The 19,978-nt window shown below is 47.3% G+C and overlaps 1 protein-coding gene across 5 annotated transcripts in view; it reads left to right on the plus strand.

Annotated features, from left to right (window-relative positions):
* PLEKHH3 (pleckstrin homology, MyTH4 and FERM domain containing H3) overlaps window positions 1-19,978 on the plus strand; it is a 294,750-nt gene that overhangs the window by 137,267 nt on the left and 137,505 nt on the right. For all 5 annotated transcript variants that reach the window (XM_078645364.1, XM_078645365.1, XM_078645366.1 and 2 more), the window contains exon 3: window positions 16,926-17,014. In XM_078645364.1, the coding sequence (XP_078501490.1) occupies window positions 16,926-17,014 (89 nt within the window). The remainder of the gene's footprint in view (window positions 1-16,925; window positions 17,015-19,978) is intronic.

Here is a 19,978-nt window from a genome sequence, read left to right on the forward strand (position 1 = left end):
CCTATCGCTAGGTTTATTTCTGCAGTGTTCTTCTCAAAGCATGAGATCAATTTCCCCACTTCATCCAGCAATGGCGGTAACTTTGTCCTTAACCCCTTTTTATCCATCTGAGCCCATGGCACATAGATGGTCCCTGACGTGCCCTTCTGTGGTAACAGGTACATTCTTACTTTAGGTAGCTCTATGGGTTTCTCTCTAACATGGCATTCCTATCTTTTTAGGCATTCCTGCATGTAGGGGAAGTTCCATTTGGAATCTCCTCCCCCATGTCGGATGTAGTCTTCCGCTAGAGCCATGTCCTCTGGTTCGAAGCATCTTTCCTTCGTCCATGGTCTATTGTACTTTGTACTGGTACTAGGTGGTGGCAGAATGGGCGCACAAACATCTCGCTTTCGACTTTTGCTGCTATCTCCCTTGGGGTAAGTTTGAGGGGTGAAACCCTGAAACCGGGCCTAGGATGCTTGTTTCCAGTCCAGGGAGGACCTGTCTTGGCAGTTCGGGCTGGACTATTCCCATGAGGCACAGGGTCAAGACCGATTTGCATATGGCTGGGTTCCAACTGTAATGCCATGGTGAGCAAAAAACTATGGATTTAGGCCCAGATCTCTGTACTGGAGTGAATGTATGACATTGTTCTGCATTCTGTCCATCAACTGTTGTTTTCTGTCCATCAACTGTTGTTTTTGCGTCAGTTTGTCCTTCCCATGCATTCGGGTGGAGTAGCGAACGTCCTCGTCGCTGCTCCCCTTGTGGGCGCGCAAAGGATCCATCTTAGTTCCCTGTGTTTTCGTTGGGTCAATGCCATGCTGCTTTGGTCTCTTATTTCCCAGTCAGCCCCTCGCCTAGATTGGATGATTGGTGAGGCTCGGATCTCCGCCAGAAGCCTTTCATCTATTTCTACCTGTGATTCTTCCCTGATTGGTGCCCTGTACCTACCATCGCCTTCCTTATGTGAGGGGCACTCTGTTTTCTCACTGGGTTTCCTGGGTGCTAGTTCTTTCTCTCTGTGTCCTTGGCACACGCCATTCTTCCTCATTCCATCTAGTCTGCCTCCTTCGCTTTGATCTCCCTTCCTTACCCCCACTTACTGTATCCCTGTCTAGGATCGCCACAAATTTCCCTCTCACTCGTTTATGTTCGCCTGAACCAGTGCAAGTGCGTGTTTTTCATGCTGTTGAGGTTCTATGCGTCAGACACGACACACTAGAGTTCGAGCCTCTGCGGACATTCTCACTAGACTTGGGTCATCTGGAATTGTCTGGGCATGCTGGCCTGTTAGTTTCTCATGTTTCGGCCTAACCATTCATCGTTTGGTGGAGCCCCACCGGCCCCTATTATTGGCGAATTGGAAAATCCCAATGGAGGGGGAACTAGCAAGAGCACCTTCATACCTGCATATGGTGGGGGAGGTGTTGATGCCTTGCTTGCTATCTGTGGTGTGCGATTCTCGATCTGGGCCTCCTCGAAGATGGCTCATAGTTCTAATAATGCCTCTCTCCTATCTTTTGTTTGACCTGTGTATTTGTTAGTATGTTTCTTCTTATATGTTCAATTGCATTTGTGTCAAAAGTCCCCTCCTTTGGCCAGGGAAATATGTGTGCCTGGCATTCTTTGTCAAAACGTATTACGTTTTTTAGCCTGTGTGGGGAACCTGGTTTGCATGAGTTTTAGTGGTGAATCCATTAAGTTACATTTAGTGGGAAAAGTATGACTTAGCTCCTTTTTGGGGACTCTGTTTTGATCTAAAATTCAGAGAAATGTACTTGGTTTACTCTTATAATTACGTTCTACAAGCTCAGCACTATCTACAGATGCATCAAACTATTGAATATGAATATCTCATCAACACAAAAAACAATTCATGTGAAGGGTTGCAACATAGGCAACAAGCAAATAGGTCATGCCTTTGGGACCCTATAAGCGTTTAGCCATGCAGCAAATTAGTACACACTCCAACCTTTCGCAAGGGAATTGTTTTAAGTAGCACCCAACCCACCCAATTATTATGTTTTTTCCAAATTGACGTCCCAGTTGCGATTTTACAATTAAATTACTTGACTGGCTACATGAGAAGATCTGTAAATGGCGGATTGATACATGTTCCAAAATACTAGGATCTGCCTGCAGAGATAGCAGTAAAGTGGTGAGGTGAGGATTTCTAGATCGATGTTGTCGATGACTTGACTGCTGCAGGCTGTTTCGGCAACCTGCAGGTACTGCACATAGAGACTGTGTGGGAAGAGGATGCCTCCAAATTGTGATTGTGTCCACAGTTTATAGGGAGGGTCAAGTCAAGACACCACCTGAGTACATAGAAAGGCAATACTCGTGTGGCAACTGAAAGAGTTGCCACCTAATTGGAGGCTATGATGTGATATAAGGCTGGAAAAATGGACAGAGCAGAGTGGGTAGGGGTAGTTAGGTCTTGTCAATGTCTGTGCCTGAATGATGGAACAAATAACAAGTCACAATTGGTTGCAGGTGCCAACTTTAGGCAAATAGGACTATACGCACTTAGGATGTGTAATAAATTAAGACTCTTGCATAGCTTACATGCATCCCTTAATGCAGCTTGTATGCACTGTATCTCAACAGTTGTTACTCTGTGAAAGGTACAGTACAAATTTGGCTAAGCAGGTACAAGCACGATTCACGTACTGCTCAGGAACGGCCTTGAAGTACAAGGCGTAAGATCTTTATTACTATGGCGCCCAAAGTAAACAAAACAAGAATACTTATGAACACGGTGCCCAAAGTAAAAAGAGAACACGGTAGCTGTGAAGAAAGATGAAGTGCTGCGCCCCTTTTTTTTCATTAACAAAGCGCCTCAAGTAAACATAAAACAAAACACAAACGCTTATCAACATGGCTCCCAAGATACAGTTGTTGCTCTGTGAAAAGTATGGAAAAAATGTGGCTAAAAGTCTTTATGAACATGGCGACCAAAGTAAACCGAACACTTATGAACACGGCGCAGAAAGTAAAACTAGCATTTGCAATGCAATAGGTCTCGCATTTACGCGAGACCTATTGCATTGCAAATGATTGGTATCACGACAACGGGATGGAGGGAGGGAAGGCGGGCGGAAGAGAAGGCACGGGCAATGGGAGGGGGAAGAAGGCTCGGACAAAGGGGAGGCAGGGTGGGCGGGAGGACTTTGAAGGCACGGACAATGGGAGGGAGGGTGGGCAGGAGGTGGGTGTTGGGGGGAGGGGAGGCAAGGACAACGGGCGGGGGGAGAAGGCACGGACAACGGATTGGCGGGCAGACTGGAAGAAGGCACCAAAGCACGTCGTGCCTGCAGTAGGAGAACCTCATTAACGAAAATAGTGCTCACAGTGTACATAACACTACTGTGCAGCACTTTAAGTAAAGGGACCAGTCGCCATGGGAGGTGACAAACGAAGAGGAGGAAGCTCTAAGGAGGGACTATCTAGCCTATAGACAAATCAGAAGCCAGCATTTAGGACAGACAATGACACCAGCCAATCGCAAATATGGGCGGAGAGTGGGCAGAGCTTCTATTCACCTACTCCTCTACAATAAGCCTTGCAGAGCAGCACATGTGCGCTGGCTCTAGGCTCGACCTAAAAAGTGCAATTGTCAACAAAACAGTATCTGAACTATATCCACTTTTGGCATCAAATACAGTTTGTGAGAAAAAACAGTACTGTCATATGAAACATTGAGTCATCGACTGGAAAAAAATTCAGTATTTAGAATAATCTTTGATCATCTTTTGTACAAAATACAGTTTGCAAATACAGTTTGCAATAAATATCACCATAACCTCACATATAAATTACATCAGTCTCACAAAAATTGAAGAGAAAAAATGATGGCATTGTCAAAAATCTCTTAGCCCGCTCCTAGCACATGCTATCCAGTGACCAGAACTAATTGAGCCTGATAGTCTGCCAGTATCGGCTCCGGGACAAAGGTTATAGCAATAATTTGCAGAAATTCTCGAGAACCACAGGACCCTCTTGGCCACACACAAATGACACCTGGTTTCCCAGGTCTTACTCTTTTTCCCTAAATGTCCTAATCACACCCAAGGGCCAACGTACCATCTGTATCACATCCAGTGGTCCAAGCGACCAACACCTCTCATTCTTTTCCGATACCAACGTTGTTAAGAAACAGGTGGCACTGAGAAACACTTTCAGACTAAAAAATAAGATATGGGTGCCAACTCCACCAGATCAAAATAGCAGGATCACAAAAATAGCCTACTGGGAGCCATAAAGAGCTATACAATAAATATTCACCTTTCCTAGTGTGCTATCGAAAAAAGGTGACTTCCGCAGGATCACCTCCAAGGCCGCCTTACGACTACTCAACTAGGACATATAAAATAGGTAATATTGCAGATTCTGTCCGTGGCGGGGCACTCAGTTTATCTTTTTACGCTTCTCCCTAGTTTGCCATACACCAAATGATTTACTAAGGTTTTAATGTAGTCTATTACCCTCTGTGATGACTGCCCCGTGGATTCAGCATAACCTCTGTCAATTGCGGTGTCTGCTCACCTTCCTTGCTTGTGGAGAATATTTTAGTCGCATCTATGAATTGTCTGTTGGTTTTAGTTGGTATTTTTAGCTAACCAGACTAGGAAGTCTGGGAAGTGCAGGGTTTGACCTAGTACAATACCGTAGGCCAATAACTGCATTATTAAAGCCATAAATAGGGTGTGACAATGCATACTGTAGGTCGCACTCTTGCTAGATAATATATCACCTAGCCGAAATCATAGATCAGACTGTACATAGAAAAGATAGTTACGACATACCCTGGGTGAAACATTGCATATCCTAGGACATAGCAACAGCTAGACATTGCATGCCTTTGGTCCTGTCCTATTTGAGACATTGCATCTTCTAAGACATTCAGACACTACATGCTTTAAGCATGACACTGCATATTCTAGGCTATTACCAAGCTCTCAGTGTAGATTGAAGGTCATACCCTTGATCATACAATGCACATTCTGGGACGAGCACTAGGCCAAGAATGGCTCACACAATCACTGGGTCAGACACTACACTCTGCAGGCTGTGCCAAGGGTCAGAAACTGCATGCCCAGGGTTAGACAAATTCTTTAGGTTCTCTAGAGTACACCGAAGATCAGATATTAGTACAGTGGCTTCTACACTGCTTATTCTGAAAACAGTCACCCAACTTAGACCAAAAGGGACTAGGTAGTTAGACAAAATCAAAACAAAAGGATCCCTTTTGTGCTGTATGTTACTATGTTACTATGTCATCTATGATCAGAGTGCACCGAACCGAATTTGTACTAAAAAGTTGTATAAATGTATTAATACAATGTCATGATTCGCTCAAATATGCATATCCAAATACATTTGTAAAATCCATTCACATAACACACATCAAAAAGATATTTCCTTTATGTATGGATCTTTCCCATATAGATAATCTAAAGGTCTTATTAAGACTTCTCATATACTTACTGCAAAGAACTAGTGTCTGCGATGCGTTTCGGTGGAATATCTGATCTATCTCCGCCTTCTTCAGCACAAATTCTAAGCAAAAGGTAAATGTGGTAAATCAAGAATCCTCTAAAAATTGTGTTATGTGCCGAAGTTAACTGTGCTACTGGATTCAAGCTATCCTGGCTGATGAGGAGTAAAACCCCGAAACCGGTCCTTGGATGCTCGTTTCCAGTCCAGGGAGGACTTGGCTTGGCAATTCGGGCTGGGCTGGACTGTTCACATCAGGCAAAGGGACAAGACTGATTAGCATATGGCCAAGTCTAAACTAGGGTGGCATGGTGAGCAAAAGAATGATGGATTTAACCCAGATCTCTTGACTGGGGGTGAATGTTTTTGATTTGTTCTGCATTCCGTCCATCAATAGTATATTTTGCTTTTAAAATACCAGAGCAGGAATTATTTGAAAGGGGATAGTGCTTGCCTTCAAGTTGTAATAATGATACTGATCAAAGTCTAGCATTATTCATAAACTGAGCAGTTATCTTCAGCTGTGGACATCATTCTGTCTCTGTCCATTTAGCCGATCTCCATCTTAGGGCCCTTACTATAGCACTCCACCAACGGACCCAACTGTCACCTCCCTCGTCCCACACTACCCCCAGCCCACCAACCCTGGTACCCGTTCATGCTGCTATCACAGATAGTGCTGTTGTTCACATTTTGTCCCTGTCCAAAATGTTTTACCGCTGCTTCTGAACAGCATGGTTGTCACATGACCCAGAATTAACAAGAAATGTTGGGAGCGGCAAAGGGTGTCCGTTTGCATTTTTCCTTTTATTTGTTTCCTTTTGCTTTTTAGGGTGAGGTGTTTCTCAACGTGGTTAAGTTGGCGGGTTGGCTAGTAGCATCCTAGAGCTATTTCCTTCCTTCTGTTTGTTGTTCTTTAGCGCCTCTTCTTTTTTTCTTTTTCTTTTAATTTTGTACGTTTGTCTAACGTTTGAGGGCCTGGTCAGAACAGTGTTGTGATAAACCTTTGGGACTGCATTTCAATCTCTCCACACTGATTGTGAGCCACGGCATCCGTTACTGATAACCAAGCTGACCAGCAAAAGGGACTTTCCGCTGACTCTGAAAAAGAAAGTTGGCATTGGAATCAGACAAAAAGGCCACAAAAGAGTTAAAATAGGAAACAAAACATTTTTGGAAAGGGAAACTTGGGCTTGAGGGGGCTCGAACATACTGTACTAATTAGAGGCTTTAAAAATGTGTTAAGGGGAAAACTTTCATCACGTAAAAGATCATTCAAGAATGTGAGATTGCGTTTTTAGGTCGAGCCTCAGTTGTTTCACTTGCTATAGTGGCGAATAAATGACACGTTTACGAGCCACTGTTGGGAACCCGGGGTTCTTTGTTTACTTTTGAACAGTTCGATGTCAGATCCTCCCTGAGCGTCCCTTAAACTAAAGACTTCTGTTTTAGATCTTCAAAATCCGCAATCAGTAAAGTCCTTGTAGAGTTAATGGTCTCTTTGGAAATCCACAGATCTTGTAACAGATCGGTGTCCCCGGAGGGCAGTTAAGCTGTGGTTGCAGTATGCGACTTATTCCCATCCTCGTCTGCATTCCCGAGACACTGGCCTGACGTACAATAGTTCAAATACTCGGGTTTTGTGATCACATACTTTTAATTTGTATGAGACATTTCCATTGGTATTGCACCAGACCGTCTACAATCGCCCATGTGTTCTATACAGATAATAAATACTTTTTCTTGAGTGACTTTTTAAACAATTCCACTAATTAGAACTGAGAGAGTGGGCTGTTGCTTGCGACCCGCCCCTACCCCATCAACCCCCCACATCTTAGCAGTTCCCCTCTTCGTTGTGCCTTACCCTCAAGAAAGACATTCCTGTCAATGTCCGGTTCATCAGGCTATCCATAGCGAGGGCCCCCACAAGCTTCCGGGGCTCGTTGAGCGTCACTTGCGCGCGCACCCCCCTCAGTATCTTGTTGGACACTTGTGGGACACCCCCGCGCCGCACGGCCACCAGCTGCTGCGTGTGCCCCCAGCCGCCTCTGCCTCGCTGCTGCCTCGTTGCCGGCTCCCGCCGCTGCGAGTGTTTTTTTTTTTTTTTTGTATTATTTTGACAGTGATTTGTGCTTGTCTGTGTTAACTTGTTTTTCCTTGTTTTTCCCCGCTTTTGCGTGCATTTGTGCCTGTTTTTCTTCATTGTTTTCTCCTCCGTGTTGCCCTCCTTCCTTGTTGTCCGCCTACCGCCTTCCTCGACGCCCCCCGCCCTCCCTTCCCGCCACCGCCGCTTAGCCACGCCCCTTTTTGCCTTCTGTAACCCTCCCCGCTCCCGCCTCCCAGCTGCTCCGCCCACCCGCGCACTTGGCCTTAAATGGCGACCGTGCGAACGCGCAGCGGTCACGCGCAGCGGGCGCGCCGATTGTGCGCCGAAGGCGCGCCAAAGGTAAGCCCGTCCGCGACCGGATCGCGACCAGCGCCAGGACCCCTGGACCTCGAAGATCCAGACCGACCCGCAGGACGTACTCCGCCGCTACCCTCATCGCACTCAACACCGGCCGACTTCCAGACTGCCACCAGGCCACTCCACGACGTACCCACGGACCTTTCAGCTGCCACGCCTGCAAGTTCACCTGCAGCCGGACCTGCCTCGCACCAGCACCCGCAAAGTCGAACACCAGCAGCACCCACCTCAAGTGCATCCTGCTCAACACCCGCTCCGTCCACAGACACGCCATCGAACTCTGGAGCCTCCTAGACGCCACAGCCCCTGACGTTGCCTTCCTCACGGAGACCTGGATGAACGCCTCTTCAGCTCCCGACATCGCCATCGCCATCCCGAAGGGCTACAAGATCGTCCGGAGAACCGCAACGCCAACCAGATGGGAGGAGGCATCGCCATCATCCACAAGAGCACCATCCGTCTCACGACCAGCACCGACAACACTCCGACCAGCGCCGAACACCTGCATTTCCAGATCCACACCAACCCGAACACCACCCTCAGAGGCACCCTGATCTACCGACCCCCTGGACCACGCACGCAATTCAGCGAGGACATCGCCGACTTCATCAGCCCGCATGCCCTCCCATCCGCCGACTACATCCTCCTGGGAGACCTCAACTTCCATCTGGAGAACAACAACGACCGCAACACCAGCACCCTGCTCGACAACCTCGCCAACCTGGGACTCAAGCAACTGGTGTCCACCCCCACCCACCTCGCCGGACACACGCTCGACGCCGTCTTCTCATCCAGCAAAGACGTCACCTTCAGCCACACCACAGAGCTTCAATGGACGGACCACAGCTGCGTCCACTTCACCTTCAAGAGAACAACGACCCACCAACACCAGCAACAGGCCGCCCGCAGAAGCTGGAACAAGATCACGGCAGACCAGCTCACCGCCTCTCTGGGCCAGCACCCTCCTGCCAGCTCAGCGAACCCCAGCCAGGCCGCCGACAACCTCACGAAGTGGATCAGCAACTGCGCCGACGAACTCGCCCCACTGAGGACCCCGCCTAGCAGACCCGGCAGCAAGAAGGCCCCATGGTTCACCGACGAACTCAAGAGCTCCAAGAAGAACTGCCGAGCCCTCGAGAAAGTTTGGAGAAGGGAACCGACACCAGACAACAGGACCTCCTTCAAACTCGCCACCCGGAAACACCACCAGCTGATCCGCGCCGCCAAGAAAACAGCTTTCAAGGACCGGTTGGACAACAACGCACACAACTGCAAGGAACTCTTCAACATCGTGAAAGAGCTTTCCAACCCCAGCGCTGGTAACAACGACATCACCCCATCGCAAGACCTCTGCAACTCCCTCGCTTCATACTTCCACAACAAGATCGCGGACATACACAACAGCTTCAACAACCAACCCACGCACACCAGGACCGAACAACCACCCCCCACCACCACCCTCCACGCCTGGACCCCGATCAGCACCGAAGACACCATCCGCACGATGAACTCCATCCACTCCGGATCACCGACAGACCCCTGCCCTCACCACGTCTTCAACAAGGCCGACGCTGTCATCGCACCCCACCTGCGAGACATCATCAACACATCCTTCGACACCACCATCTTCCCGGAGAGCTGGAAACACGCCGAACTCAGCGCTCTACTCAAGAAACCAACAGCGGACCCCACCGACCTCAAGAATTACCGACCCATCTCGCTCCTCCCGTTTCCAGCCAAGGTCATCGAGAAGACCGTCAACAAGCAGTTGGCCGCCTTCCTCGAGACGAACGGATCCCTCGACCCCTCACAGTCCGGCTTCCGGGCCAATCACAGCACCGAGACCGCCCTCATCGCCGCCACCGATGACATCCGAGCCCTGATGGACAAGGGAGAAACAGCGGCCCTCATCCTCCTAGACCTCTCCGCGGCTTTCGACACGGTCTGCCACCGCACCCTAGTACAGCGGCTCAACAACGCCGGAATCCAGGGGAAGGCACTGGAATGGATCATCTCCTTCCTCGACGGAAGAACACAGAGAGTTCGCCTACCACCGTACAAGTCAGAGGCCTCCGAAGTCATCTGCGGCGTCCCCCAAGGTTCATCTCTGAGCCCCACCCTCTTCAACGTCTACATGAGCCCCCTCGCGGCCATCGTACGCAAACACAACCTCAGCATAATCTCCTACGCCGACGATACCCAGCTGATCCTCTCCCTGACCAACGACCCCGCCGCCGCCAGAACCAACCTGCACGAAGGGATGAAAGAGGTAGCCGAGTGGATGACGACCAGCCGCCTGAAACTGAACTCGGACAAGACGGAGGTCCTCATCCTGGGCTCCTCGCCCTCCGCCTGGGACAACTCCTGGTGGCCCCCCGCCCTGGGCACCGCACCCAAACCGACAGACCATGCGCGCAACCTGGGCTTCATCCTGGACACCTCCCTCTCCATGACCAGGCAAGTCAACAGCGTCTCCTCGGCGTGCTTCAACATCCTACGCATGCTACGGAAGATCTTCTGGTGGATCCCCACCGAGACCAGGAAGACCGTCACCCAGGCCCTCGTCACCAGCCGCCTGGACTACGGCAACGCCCTCTACGCCGGTACCACCGCCAAGCTCCAGAAGAGACTCCAGCGGATCCAGAACGCCTCAGCCAGACTCATCCTCGACATCCCACGAACCAGCCACATCTCCGGACACCTGAGAGACCTTCACTGGCTCCCCGTCAACAAAAGAATCACCTTCCGCCTCCTCACCCACGCACACAAAGCCCTACACGACCAAGGCCCGAGCTACCTCAACAGCCGAGTCAACTTCTACGCTCCCAATCGCCACCTCCGATCAGCCAACCACGCCCTCGCCGCCGTCCCCCGCATCCGAAGAGCGACTACAGGAGGAAGGTCCTTCTCCTACCTGGCCGCCAAGACCTGGAACTCCCTCCCGACCGACCTGCGCCTGACCCAAGACCACCTCTCCTTCAGGAAGAAGCTGAAGACCTGGCTGTTCGAGCAGTAGCGGCACCCCCCCCCCCCAGCGCCTTGAGACCCTACGGGTAGGTAGCGCGCTTTACAAGTGGCAATGATTGATTGATTGATTGTTGCGTCCCCAGAGGCGATGCGTCTAGCGCCATCTTGCCTTTGACGTTTGATGGGGTGCCACAAGGCCGAAATCCCCCCCCCCCGACCCCCCCCCCCCCCCCACACCCCCCGCGGTTCTGCTGCACCTGGGATGGTTTATGCCTCCATCTCTTCCCGCTTTCATCCGCACTTCCCGGTTCTGCATCTGGAGCTCCTCAAGACGCGTGTTCTTCCCACTGCACCCCCACCACGCCCTCCGTACCCCATCCCTTCCCGTCAGGCGCGTTTATTTTAAGCCTCCTTTGATCAGAGCTGTTGACAGGCCCTTTGCTTCTTCCACTTTAATTTTTTTCAGGCCTCCATATTCATTCCATCCAGTTTTCTATTGCATTTTGCCAAGCTGGAGTTACTGGAAATAACGCAGATAGAGAGCTCAATGGGGAAGATACATCCACAGAGACCAGTGGAAGTAGACTCATAAATCCACAGGTGTACATAGAAAAGTAGATCTGGAGAGGCAGAGAGATTGACAGAGAAACGGATATGGGGGTAGCCAGATAGGTTGTCGGGTTACATAGACTGAGAGATGGCTGGATGTAGGAACCGGCAGATGGATAGACCAATTGAAAGCAAGACAGAAGGGTGTAGAGTGAATAATGGCCAGATATAAAGAATTAGACCGAGCGAAAGTTAGGTAAGGGTAGTTGGACTGCACAAAATATAGACCTGGAGTCTGACCGAGCAATCGATGAATAAGGAGCCCAAACAATAGTTGGAGAGAGACTAAATGATATATAGATGTGACGAGATAGATCAAAGGATAGATATGAAGAAAAAGACCTCAAGAAGATTGGTATTGAGAGGTAGACCGAACAATGGGGTGGCTATGGAGAGGTATCCCAAATAATAAAACGGATATATGCTTGTATGCAGACTTTAGTGAACATTCGTTTATGATAAAGTAATTCATCTGTCAAGTTTAACAAGTAATTTTTTTTGCAATTTTGAAAGCATGGGCGTCTTAAGGGAACCCGTCAGAACAGTTTTCCTCAAAACTGACTCATCAAATTTTACGTACATGTAATAGTTGTATGGATTTGCTGAATGCTTCGTAAATGTTGGAGATAGGACCTTTGCTTTTAGAGAAAAATAATTGAAATTATTTGCCTATAATTAGTGTATGCACTGAGAAAATGGCACTGTTCTGATTTTAGCCACCAATCATGGCGCGCACAGTATTTAACAAAGCCGTTTAAAATTCATGTCTGTCAAGGCCTGGACATCATGACTTTTGAAGGGACTGACCAGTTCTTAATGATACTGGTGTGAAATGAAGTTCGTTCCGCATGCTCTAAATTTGGTCCAGTCAAATTTACATTAGTGCAACCTACGTACACCATGAGTTGTGCACGAGACCAAATCGAGTGCCCTTAATGACTCATGCCTACTACGGAGTGAAGTATGCACAAATTCATACCATCATACATCAACAGGTGTAGTACACAACATAAATGTTTCAAATAAACATTTGCGACCTACATGTTTTCTCCAGTAACTTGTTCTTTTATAGTTATACGCATCACTCTTGAGCCATTTCTAAGCACGGTAAAGAGCCATTGGCACAGTCACCTGATTTTAATTACACTCCATATATCATCCTCTTAAGGATGGAAGGCTCTCTTAGCCCTACCGCGAAATTAACTCCTGGCTGTCCATCTACCGCAATGGTGCGAGCAAAAACCTTTCACTGACAGAGCCACCTTGGCAACATTTTGCTAATCTGCAGCGCCCCCTTTCTTGTCTAACCTGGTCCTCTTCTCCTGTACTGGTCTACTGTTCTCTTCCTTTCCTTCTCTATCGTCCTATCCCCTCTTCTTGTGCTGCTGTGCAGTTCTCTCTCTCTCTCTTTCCCTTCCTTCTTCTTTAACTCACTGTGTTATTCAGCTGATCCTGTTCTCTTCCTCACTGCCCTCTTCCCCTCTACCCTTTCCTCCTTGCCCTGTGCTTTTCTCTACCTCTGTGGTGTCTTCCTCTGCCATTTTATCTCCCCTCCATCCCGCCCTCTTCTCTTAACCTGTGTTCTGTTTTCTTGTGCTGATCTGCTGTTCTGTTCTTCATAGAACTCTTCCTGCATGTGCCTTTTTCCTTTTCCTTCTCCTTGTCGTCTTGTTGCGGTCCCCTTCTCTCCTGCCCTCCTTTTTAGGTCTCGCCTGTCAATGCGCATGCGCATTGAGCAGAGCGAGACTATAGGGGCTTAAACAGTACTTACCTACACTGGCGATTTGATGCAGTGCATGTGTACTTTTAACTCAATGCGCAAGCGCAATTAGTTAAAATGCGCGTGCACAGCATCCAATCGTCAGCTTGGTGCCGCCAGCAGCTCTTCCCGCTCCGCCCCCTGCTGCATCAAAGGCTTTGCGCTCTGCCTCAGCCCAGCCATTCTCCTCCCCTAATTACCCCCTGCTGCATCAAAGGCTTTTTCACGCTTTCAGTTTCACGGCCGGCCGGCCGGCCGGGTCTTCTTTTCTTTTTTTCTATATATTTTCCCTTCTCTCCCATTCACACATTATCTCTCTCTCCCTTTCACTCGTACTCTCGTTTTCCGTCTATATCTGTCTGTCAGCCCTCTAACTTTCTATAGTTCACCCTCGTTCTTTCTCGCTCTCATATTTATACAACTTGCTCGCTCCTCTGATTCTTCCCCCACTCTGTCCCTTCTTTTTTCTCTCCCTCAAGATACCCCCTTCTCTCCTCGTATGTCGGTCTCTCTTCTCTGCCCCCCCCCCCATTCCCCCCCCCCCCCACCACCACCTCTCTAGTCCTGCCCTTGGTTATGTAAGAAGCTCTCCTTCTGATACTTTTACTTGGACAGTACCGGCACTTCTTAGAAACAATCGGGTATTTATTTATTTATTTCATGCAATTGTATATTGTTCTATTTCAGAGGGGTGGGGTTTCTTATTTCCTCTCCCTCGCTCTTGCCTTTGTTTGCCCCCTCGTCCTCCCTTCCTTGACCTCCGTCTTCCAGTGTATTGGTTGTAATTTATTCACGTTAATTAACCTTGTTTTTATTGTGGCTGCTATTTTCCACCTAACACCATCTAGGGACCAGCAGTAGTATTGCAGGCGTTACAGCAGCTTTCAAAAGGGGCATCTATCTTCGTACACTGAGCACACTTTGTCAGCTCCAGTATTTAAAGAATACTCCACTACAGTGCACCTCCCAATCGTCGCGACTCCAACTCTATTTCTACCCCTTTACATACAGTTTATGGTCCGATGGAGAAATTTATAAAGAAAAATGCGGCTGCTATCAGAGAGTGGCAGCAGCAACTGACAGCAAACCGCCTCACCCATAACTTGTTTTTTTGGGATTTACTTTAAGCTAGTGCCTTTATAAATTACAATAACTTTCATTTAAGTATTAATTATTTGAAATTTTTTTAAAAGCCATTGTTATTTGTAAAATCAATTTATATTTCACCTCTTCTTGCATTTTCGTCATAATAAAATACACTGAACATATTCTTCACAAAAGTTATTTACAATAGTTTAAGCTATTGCTATTATAAATTACAAGAACTTTTATTTAAGTATTATTTAAAAAAATTAAAAGCCATTTGTATTTGTTATATGAATACATGTAAGTCACGTACATACAAAACATGTTGCATTACAAATGCTATAGGTGTCCCATTTGAAAAAGTTAAAAGTATTGGCATTGTAAATGACAAAGATATTAATTTTGCTATTTTCAAGACCAACACATAAAAAAAAATTGTCATTTACAAAACCAATAGCTCCAACTTTTCTAATGCGAGACCTATTGCATTTCCAATGCTTGTTATTCCCTGGCCTCTGTCTGCCTCTTTTCATGTGTTCATCTTCTGTTCTTTCCAACCTTGCTCTCTTTTCTTCTGTTAGGTTATTCTCTTATTCCTTCCCCTCTTCTCTAGGATATTATCTTCTGATCCCTTGCCTCCCCTCGCTCCATTCCTCTACCTTCCTTTCCTTGTTTCTCACCTGTCGCCTTCCAAAGATAGTTCTAAATAGTTCAAGCATGGAACATGAGATGCTGCTGTATTTAACATATTTATGCAGGTGGAACAGGAGTCTGATCTAGAGAGAGAGTGTTTTTAGAAAAAGTATTTTATTGATTTTCCAACCGTAGAACACACACATAATAACCTAACTCCTTCCCACCCGTTGAGGTCAACTACATCACAAATACCTCCCTCTTTACCTTTCAAGATCTTCTCAAATTTCTTCGGACACCCTCACCCTTCTTAAATTTTCTTTTCCAGCGTGTAGCTTATATCCATTTCCCTTTCCCAATTTCGTATGTCTAGGGGCAACCTAGGAACCCCTTTTGAGTGCTATTTCTTTTTGGGCATGGAGGAACCTTAATTGAATTATATGGGTCAGTACGAGGACTAATGGAGCTCCTATGGTTATCTGCACGTCTGTTGCAGCCCCCAACCTGTGGGCTAATTCCTCCTAGAACTCATGTAGGACCTAGCAATCCCAAAAGGTATGTAGGAAGGTGCCCTGGTGTCCACACCCTCTCAAACACTAATCACGATACCTTCCCCATTTTATATAACTGAAGTCTGGTATAGTAGACCCCATGAAGGATTTTTAATGGTATTAATTAGTAACAGGCCTTAATTGCTACCCTTCTAGGAAATTGTAAGGCATCTCCCCAGTCCTCATCCTGTAGGTCTCTAGCATCTCTCTGCCATCTAACTCCCAATGGCACCAGGTCTCTTGAGTATTCCTCATTAAGAGTTGATAGGTGAGAGAGATGAGAGTGGGGTTGTTAATATCTTTCTGTTAGTTAAACAGATTTTTGTGCAAGCGCTTCCTTCAATTTTGCATTTTTATCAGTAATTCAGAGGACTTATGAAATCCCAAGGCATGGCTCTTACACACAAAACAGGCATGATCGCCTCCTTCCCCTCAGTCCGGCCCTACTCAGCGCCTCGATACCCTTACTGGTGATTGGCTGTGCGCTACAAATTCACATACAGTAAGATATAACAAAGGGGCAAAATTATGTCCTCACCAGAGCTGAGAAGTGGTCCAATTGGCTGGGCACCGGGGTTCTTCTCGAAGAGTCTTCTAGAATTCTGATACACCTTAATTCAGTCAACACCACCTGCCAAGTCTAGTAGTGTAGGAGATAGGTATTTCCTTAGGTGATTGACCTCACCTACAGATTGGTACTATGTTTGCCCTATTTTCAACTCGATAGTGAATTTACAAGTGATATGATCAATCCGAACTTGAAGGTACACAATAACTTGATTTACACATGAACCTAAGCGAGGCATCAGAGAAAATAGATGGCAGTAGAATGCATAGCATGCACATCTGTAATACTACAAACCACTTGTTACACATAAAAAATAGCTTCCTTTCTACCAGATAACTGTTGCTCCAGCAGAATTGCTAGCTATTGGAAAAGTAGCCATCCACTCTTACTATCAGTGGTGGCGTGAGATAATATGAATGCCCTATTGAAGATAAGGTTGCAGAGATACCAAGTACCCGGCATAGATTCTTGCAGACTGGTCTGAGTTTATGAAACTGTTTTTTGACAAGAACATGAGATGGAAATGTCATATGGGAAAATAGATATAGATTTGGCAACATGAAGGTTTTGACATTCTTCTATGAGCTTGCTATTTGTCCAAGTTCTACGTTTGTTCTTTTAATGCTTCTGTATATCATGTAGCATTGTATATTATACTAACTTAATTGGAGTTAAAATGTATATATACAATATGTTGTGGGTGGCAGTCTGGGATGGTCAAGTCAGTGTATTAAATCAAGTCTGTAGACAAATGGGCTAGAGACGCTTATGCCTTGCTAATGTACTTGCTCTTTCCCCCCCCAGGCTCATACATGTGTCGGAAGAGATGCGCAGTCTGATCACCGAGAAGAACAAGGTCAAAATTGAGGATGAGCCAGACATCGTAGTGAAAGGTGAGCGTATCTATCCTCTGTTTAACAGACTCCATGGCTCAAAATGGCTTTTTTCTAAGTAGGCGAAGGTGGTACATTTGACGCTCTTGTAAAGAGGGCACAGGGGCAACTTATGATTTCCTGCATGAACACAAGCACCTGAATAATGCCAAGATGGTGCAGTAAGCATTCACAGTTCTCACCTGTTAACTGCAGGTCACACTTTTCAATTCCAGCAAGGTCATTTCAGGCTACTATCCTTCGGGGGCTAATAAACTGAGTAGAAACTTTACATTAGGTAATATTAATACCTTTACAGTTCTTAGTGTCTGCATACATTGTATGGCTATAAAGCAGACTCTCATCTAATTTCGTTTCTATCTATATCAAATACATTTGTTAATTTGATTCTTAATTTTGGCTTCTTTCTTTTTTCTTTTGCTTTCTTTATCCGGCTTCAAGTTTTTGTCTTGCTCTTTCCATTCTTTCTGTTCAGTTTCTTCATACTTGTTCTTTCCTCGTTGTGTTTCCTGTTCTTCTACCTTCTTCCTCGTACCCTTTCTGTCTTTCCCACCTTCTGTGCAACCCATTCTCTCTCTACTTTACTTTTTACCCTCCCGTGCCAAGTTTTTCTTTACCTCTCCAGCTCTTTCTCTTTCATCTTTTTTTCTCTATCTTCCACTGTTTAGTTTGCTGTCCACTTTATTTTTCTGTAGACCACTTTGGCCCTCTCGCTCGTTCTTTAATGTCTCTCTACCTCGTATCTTCCCATAAGCGTCCATTTTTCTTTCATAGTTTTGTCTCTTTCATACTTCTACTTTCTCTTTCACAGTAGCTTAACTCTCTTCTTCCTTTTCTCTCATTAATTTTTTATTCGGCCTACCTCCCTGGTTACTTCACGTTATCTTTCTTTCTCTAATTTCTTTCTGTTTCTCTCCGCCTGCCAATTGTGGTGTTTTCTGTGTGTGATGGGAGACTCGCTTTAAAAAGAAACCATTCTGTTTCCCTCAGTAGTCCAATGCATCTATTGTTGATCTTTGTGTAGCCTGGTGAATTAAGATTCAAATATGATGGTGCTTCCACTCAGCCTGTCATCCTACTGAATGCCATTGGCTTAGCTAATAATTTACACACTACGAGTGCCCAAAGAAGAGACATTTCATGAAGTGTGCTTGTATAAGTGGATTTATAATTTTTTAATCTGCTGAACTGGTATCACATTAAAAAATACAAACCAAACGGTACTTTGAAAATCTAGCTCTATCTGTATGATTTGTTTGGTTCTCTGTACTCGTTTGAGTAAGGTTTTGAGCTCCTTTATGTTCCCTGAAGCCTCCCGGGAGGCATGTTGGCACCTCAACAGACCACTGTTGAGTGCTCCTGCCTCCTGGCTAAGTATCCCGGTCAAATGCACGCAGATTTATTTGCAGTACCTTGTGAGGGGACGTAGCGTTGTCCAAGTATTCAAGCGGTTAGCAGTGAAACCAGACACCTGGAGTTTTAATCCTGTCTTCTCTACTTTAACAACACTTTGTAACCCTTGGTAAAAGGTTTTTTTGCAGCGTGAATCTTTCTGGATTCACTATGCTGTGCATTATTCCGCGGTCTTGTGGTTGGGTCCGGATTCGTAGTCTTTTCTTTGTTTTTTTTTTTTTTTTTTTTTTCTTTGCCCAGGTGGGCGTCGGCGTCACACCCCCTTTGGGTGTATTTCCGGTGACGTCGGCATGCTTCCTGCGGAAGCTCCCACTCTTGGGCGCCATCTTCAGATTCTTTTTTTCCGCGGTCGGGTCTGGATCGTTCCCGTTTGGGCTCCAGACATTTTTGGAGAAAGAAGAAAGAAAATACAGAAAAGACGAGGAGAAGTCATCTGAAGACTCCAGGGGACTTCACCGACGAAAGACAAGCAAAGATAAGGCGTTTTCCATCCAGATCTTCGACGACCGTCGACGAACACGCGACCAGAGAGGCCCTGGACGCTCGAGGATGGACAACACGCCGTTCAAGTTCTGCCGTAACTGCCACCACAAGTACGCGCAGAAGGACCAGCACCCGGTATGCAACCTTTGCCTACCGGTGGACCACGAAAGCGGAGACTGCAACGCCTGTTCCGCCTTCACCCCGAAGACCCTTCGTGTGAGAGAGAGGCAGAGGGTAGCACACGCCGCCCTGCAGGGGAAGGCCCCGACCCCGTCGCTCTACGAGCTGGGGATGTCCTCCGAGGAAGAAGACAACGCTGCCGCCGAAGACGACAGCTACACGGTCGTAGAGACCGATTACACGAAGACTTCTGACAAGGTAGGAGACTCTTCGGCCCCCAAGAACCCGAGAGACTCTGAGTCTCGAAAAATCGAGGGCAAGACCCCGAAAGCGCCGACGCCAAAAAAGGCGGCGTCCGCGACTACTCCCAGGCCCAGCGGATCCTCAGAGAAGGAGTCCCCGGCGCCGAGAGCTGCTGATCAGCAGAAGACGTCGAAAATCGTCCCCGAAAAGGATCGATCGACGAGGGAGAAAGACCCGAAACTGTCGACGACGACCAGAGACCCGATATCCGGTTCGACGTCGAAAACTTCGACTCCGAGAGGCACGGCGACGAGCCATCCGTCGAAGAGAGCGGCGGAACCATCCGACGCGGAACACGCGGCCGAGATGGAAAAGAAAAGAAGGCGCCTCGAGGCAGAAATGGAGAACTTCATGCAGCGGAAAAAAGATTTCGACGCAAGGATGAAGGCCTTCACGATCCCTCACAAGACCAAGCCACCAGTGCTGGAGGCGGTCGAGGAGGAAGAAGAAGAGGTCGCCGAAGTCACCGAGCAAGACCAGGACGTCGAGGTGTTCGACGACCAGGAGGAGTACGAGAATCCCCACGAGAGCTACAGCTATGGGGAGGAAGATGAGGGCAGGACAGACACAGAGTCGGCGCCCTATGACCTTCAGGAGGTAGATTACATCGATGTCGACACCGACAGCCCGGAGGAGGTGGTCGAC

The sequence above is a fragment of the Lissotriton helveticus genome, chromosome 5_1, assembly GCF_964261635.1.
Source record: "Lissotriton helveticus chromosome 5_1, aLisHel1.1, whole genome shotgun sequence".
NCBI lineage: Eukaryota > Metazoa > Chordata > Amphibia > Caudata > Salamandridae > Lissotriton > Lissotriton helveticus.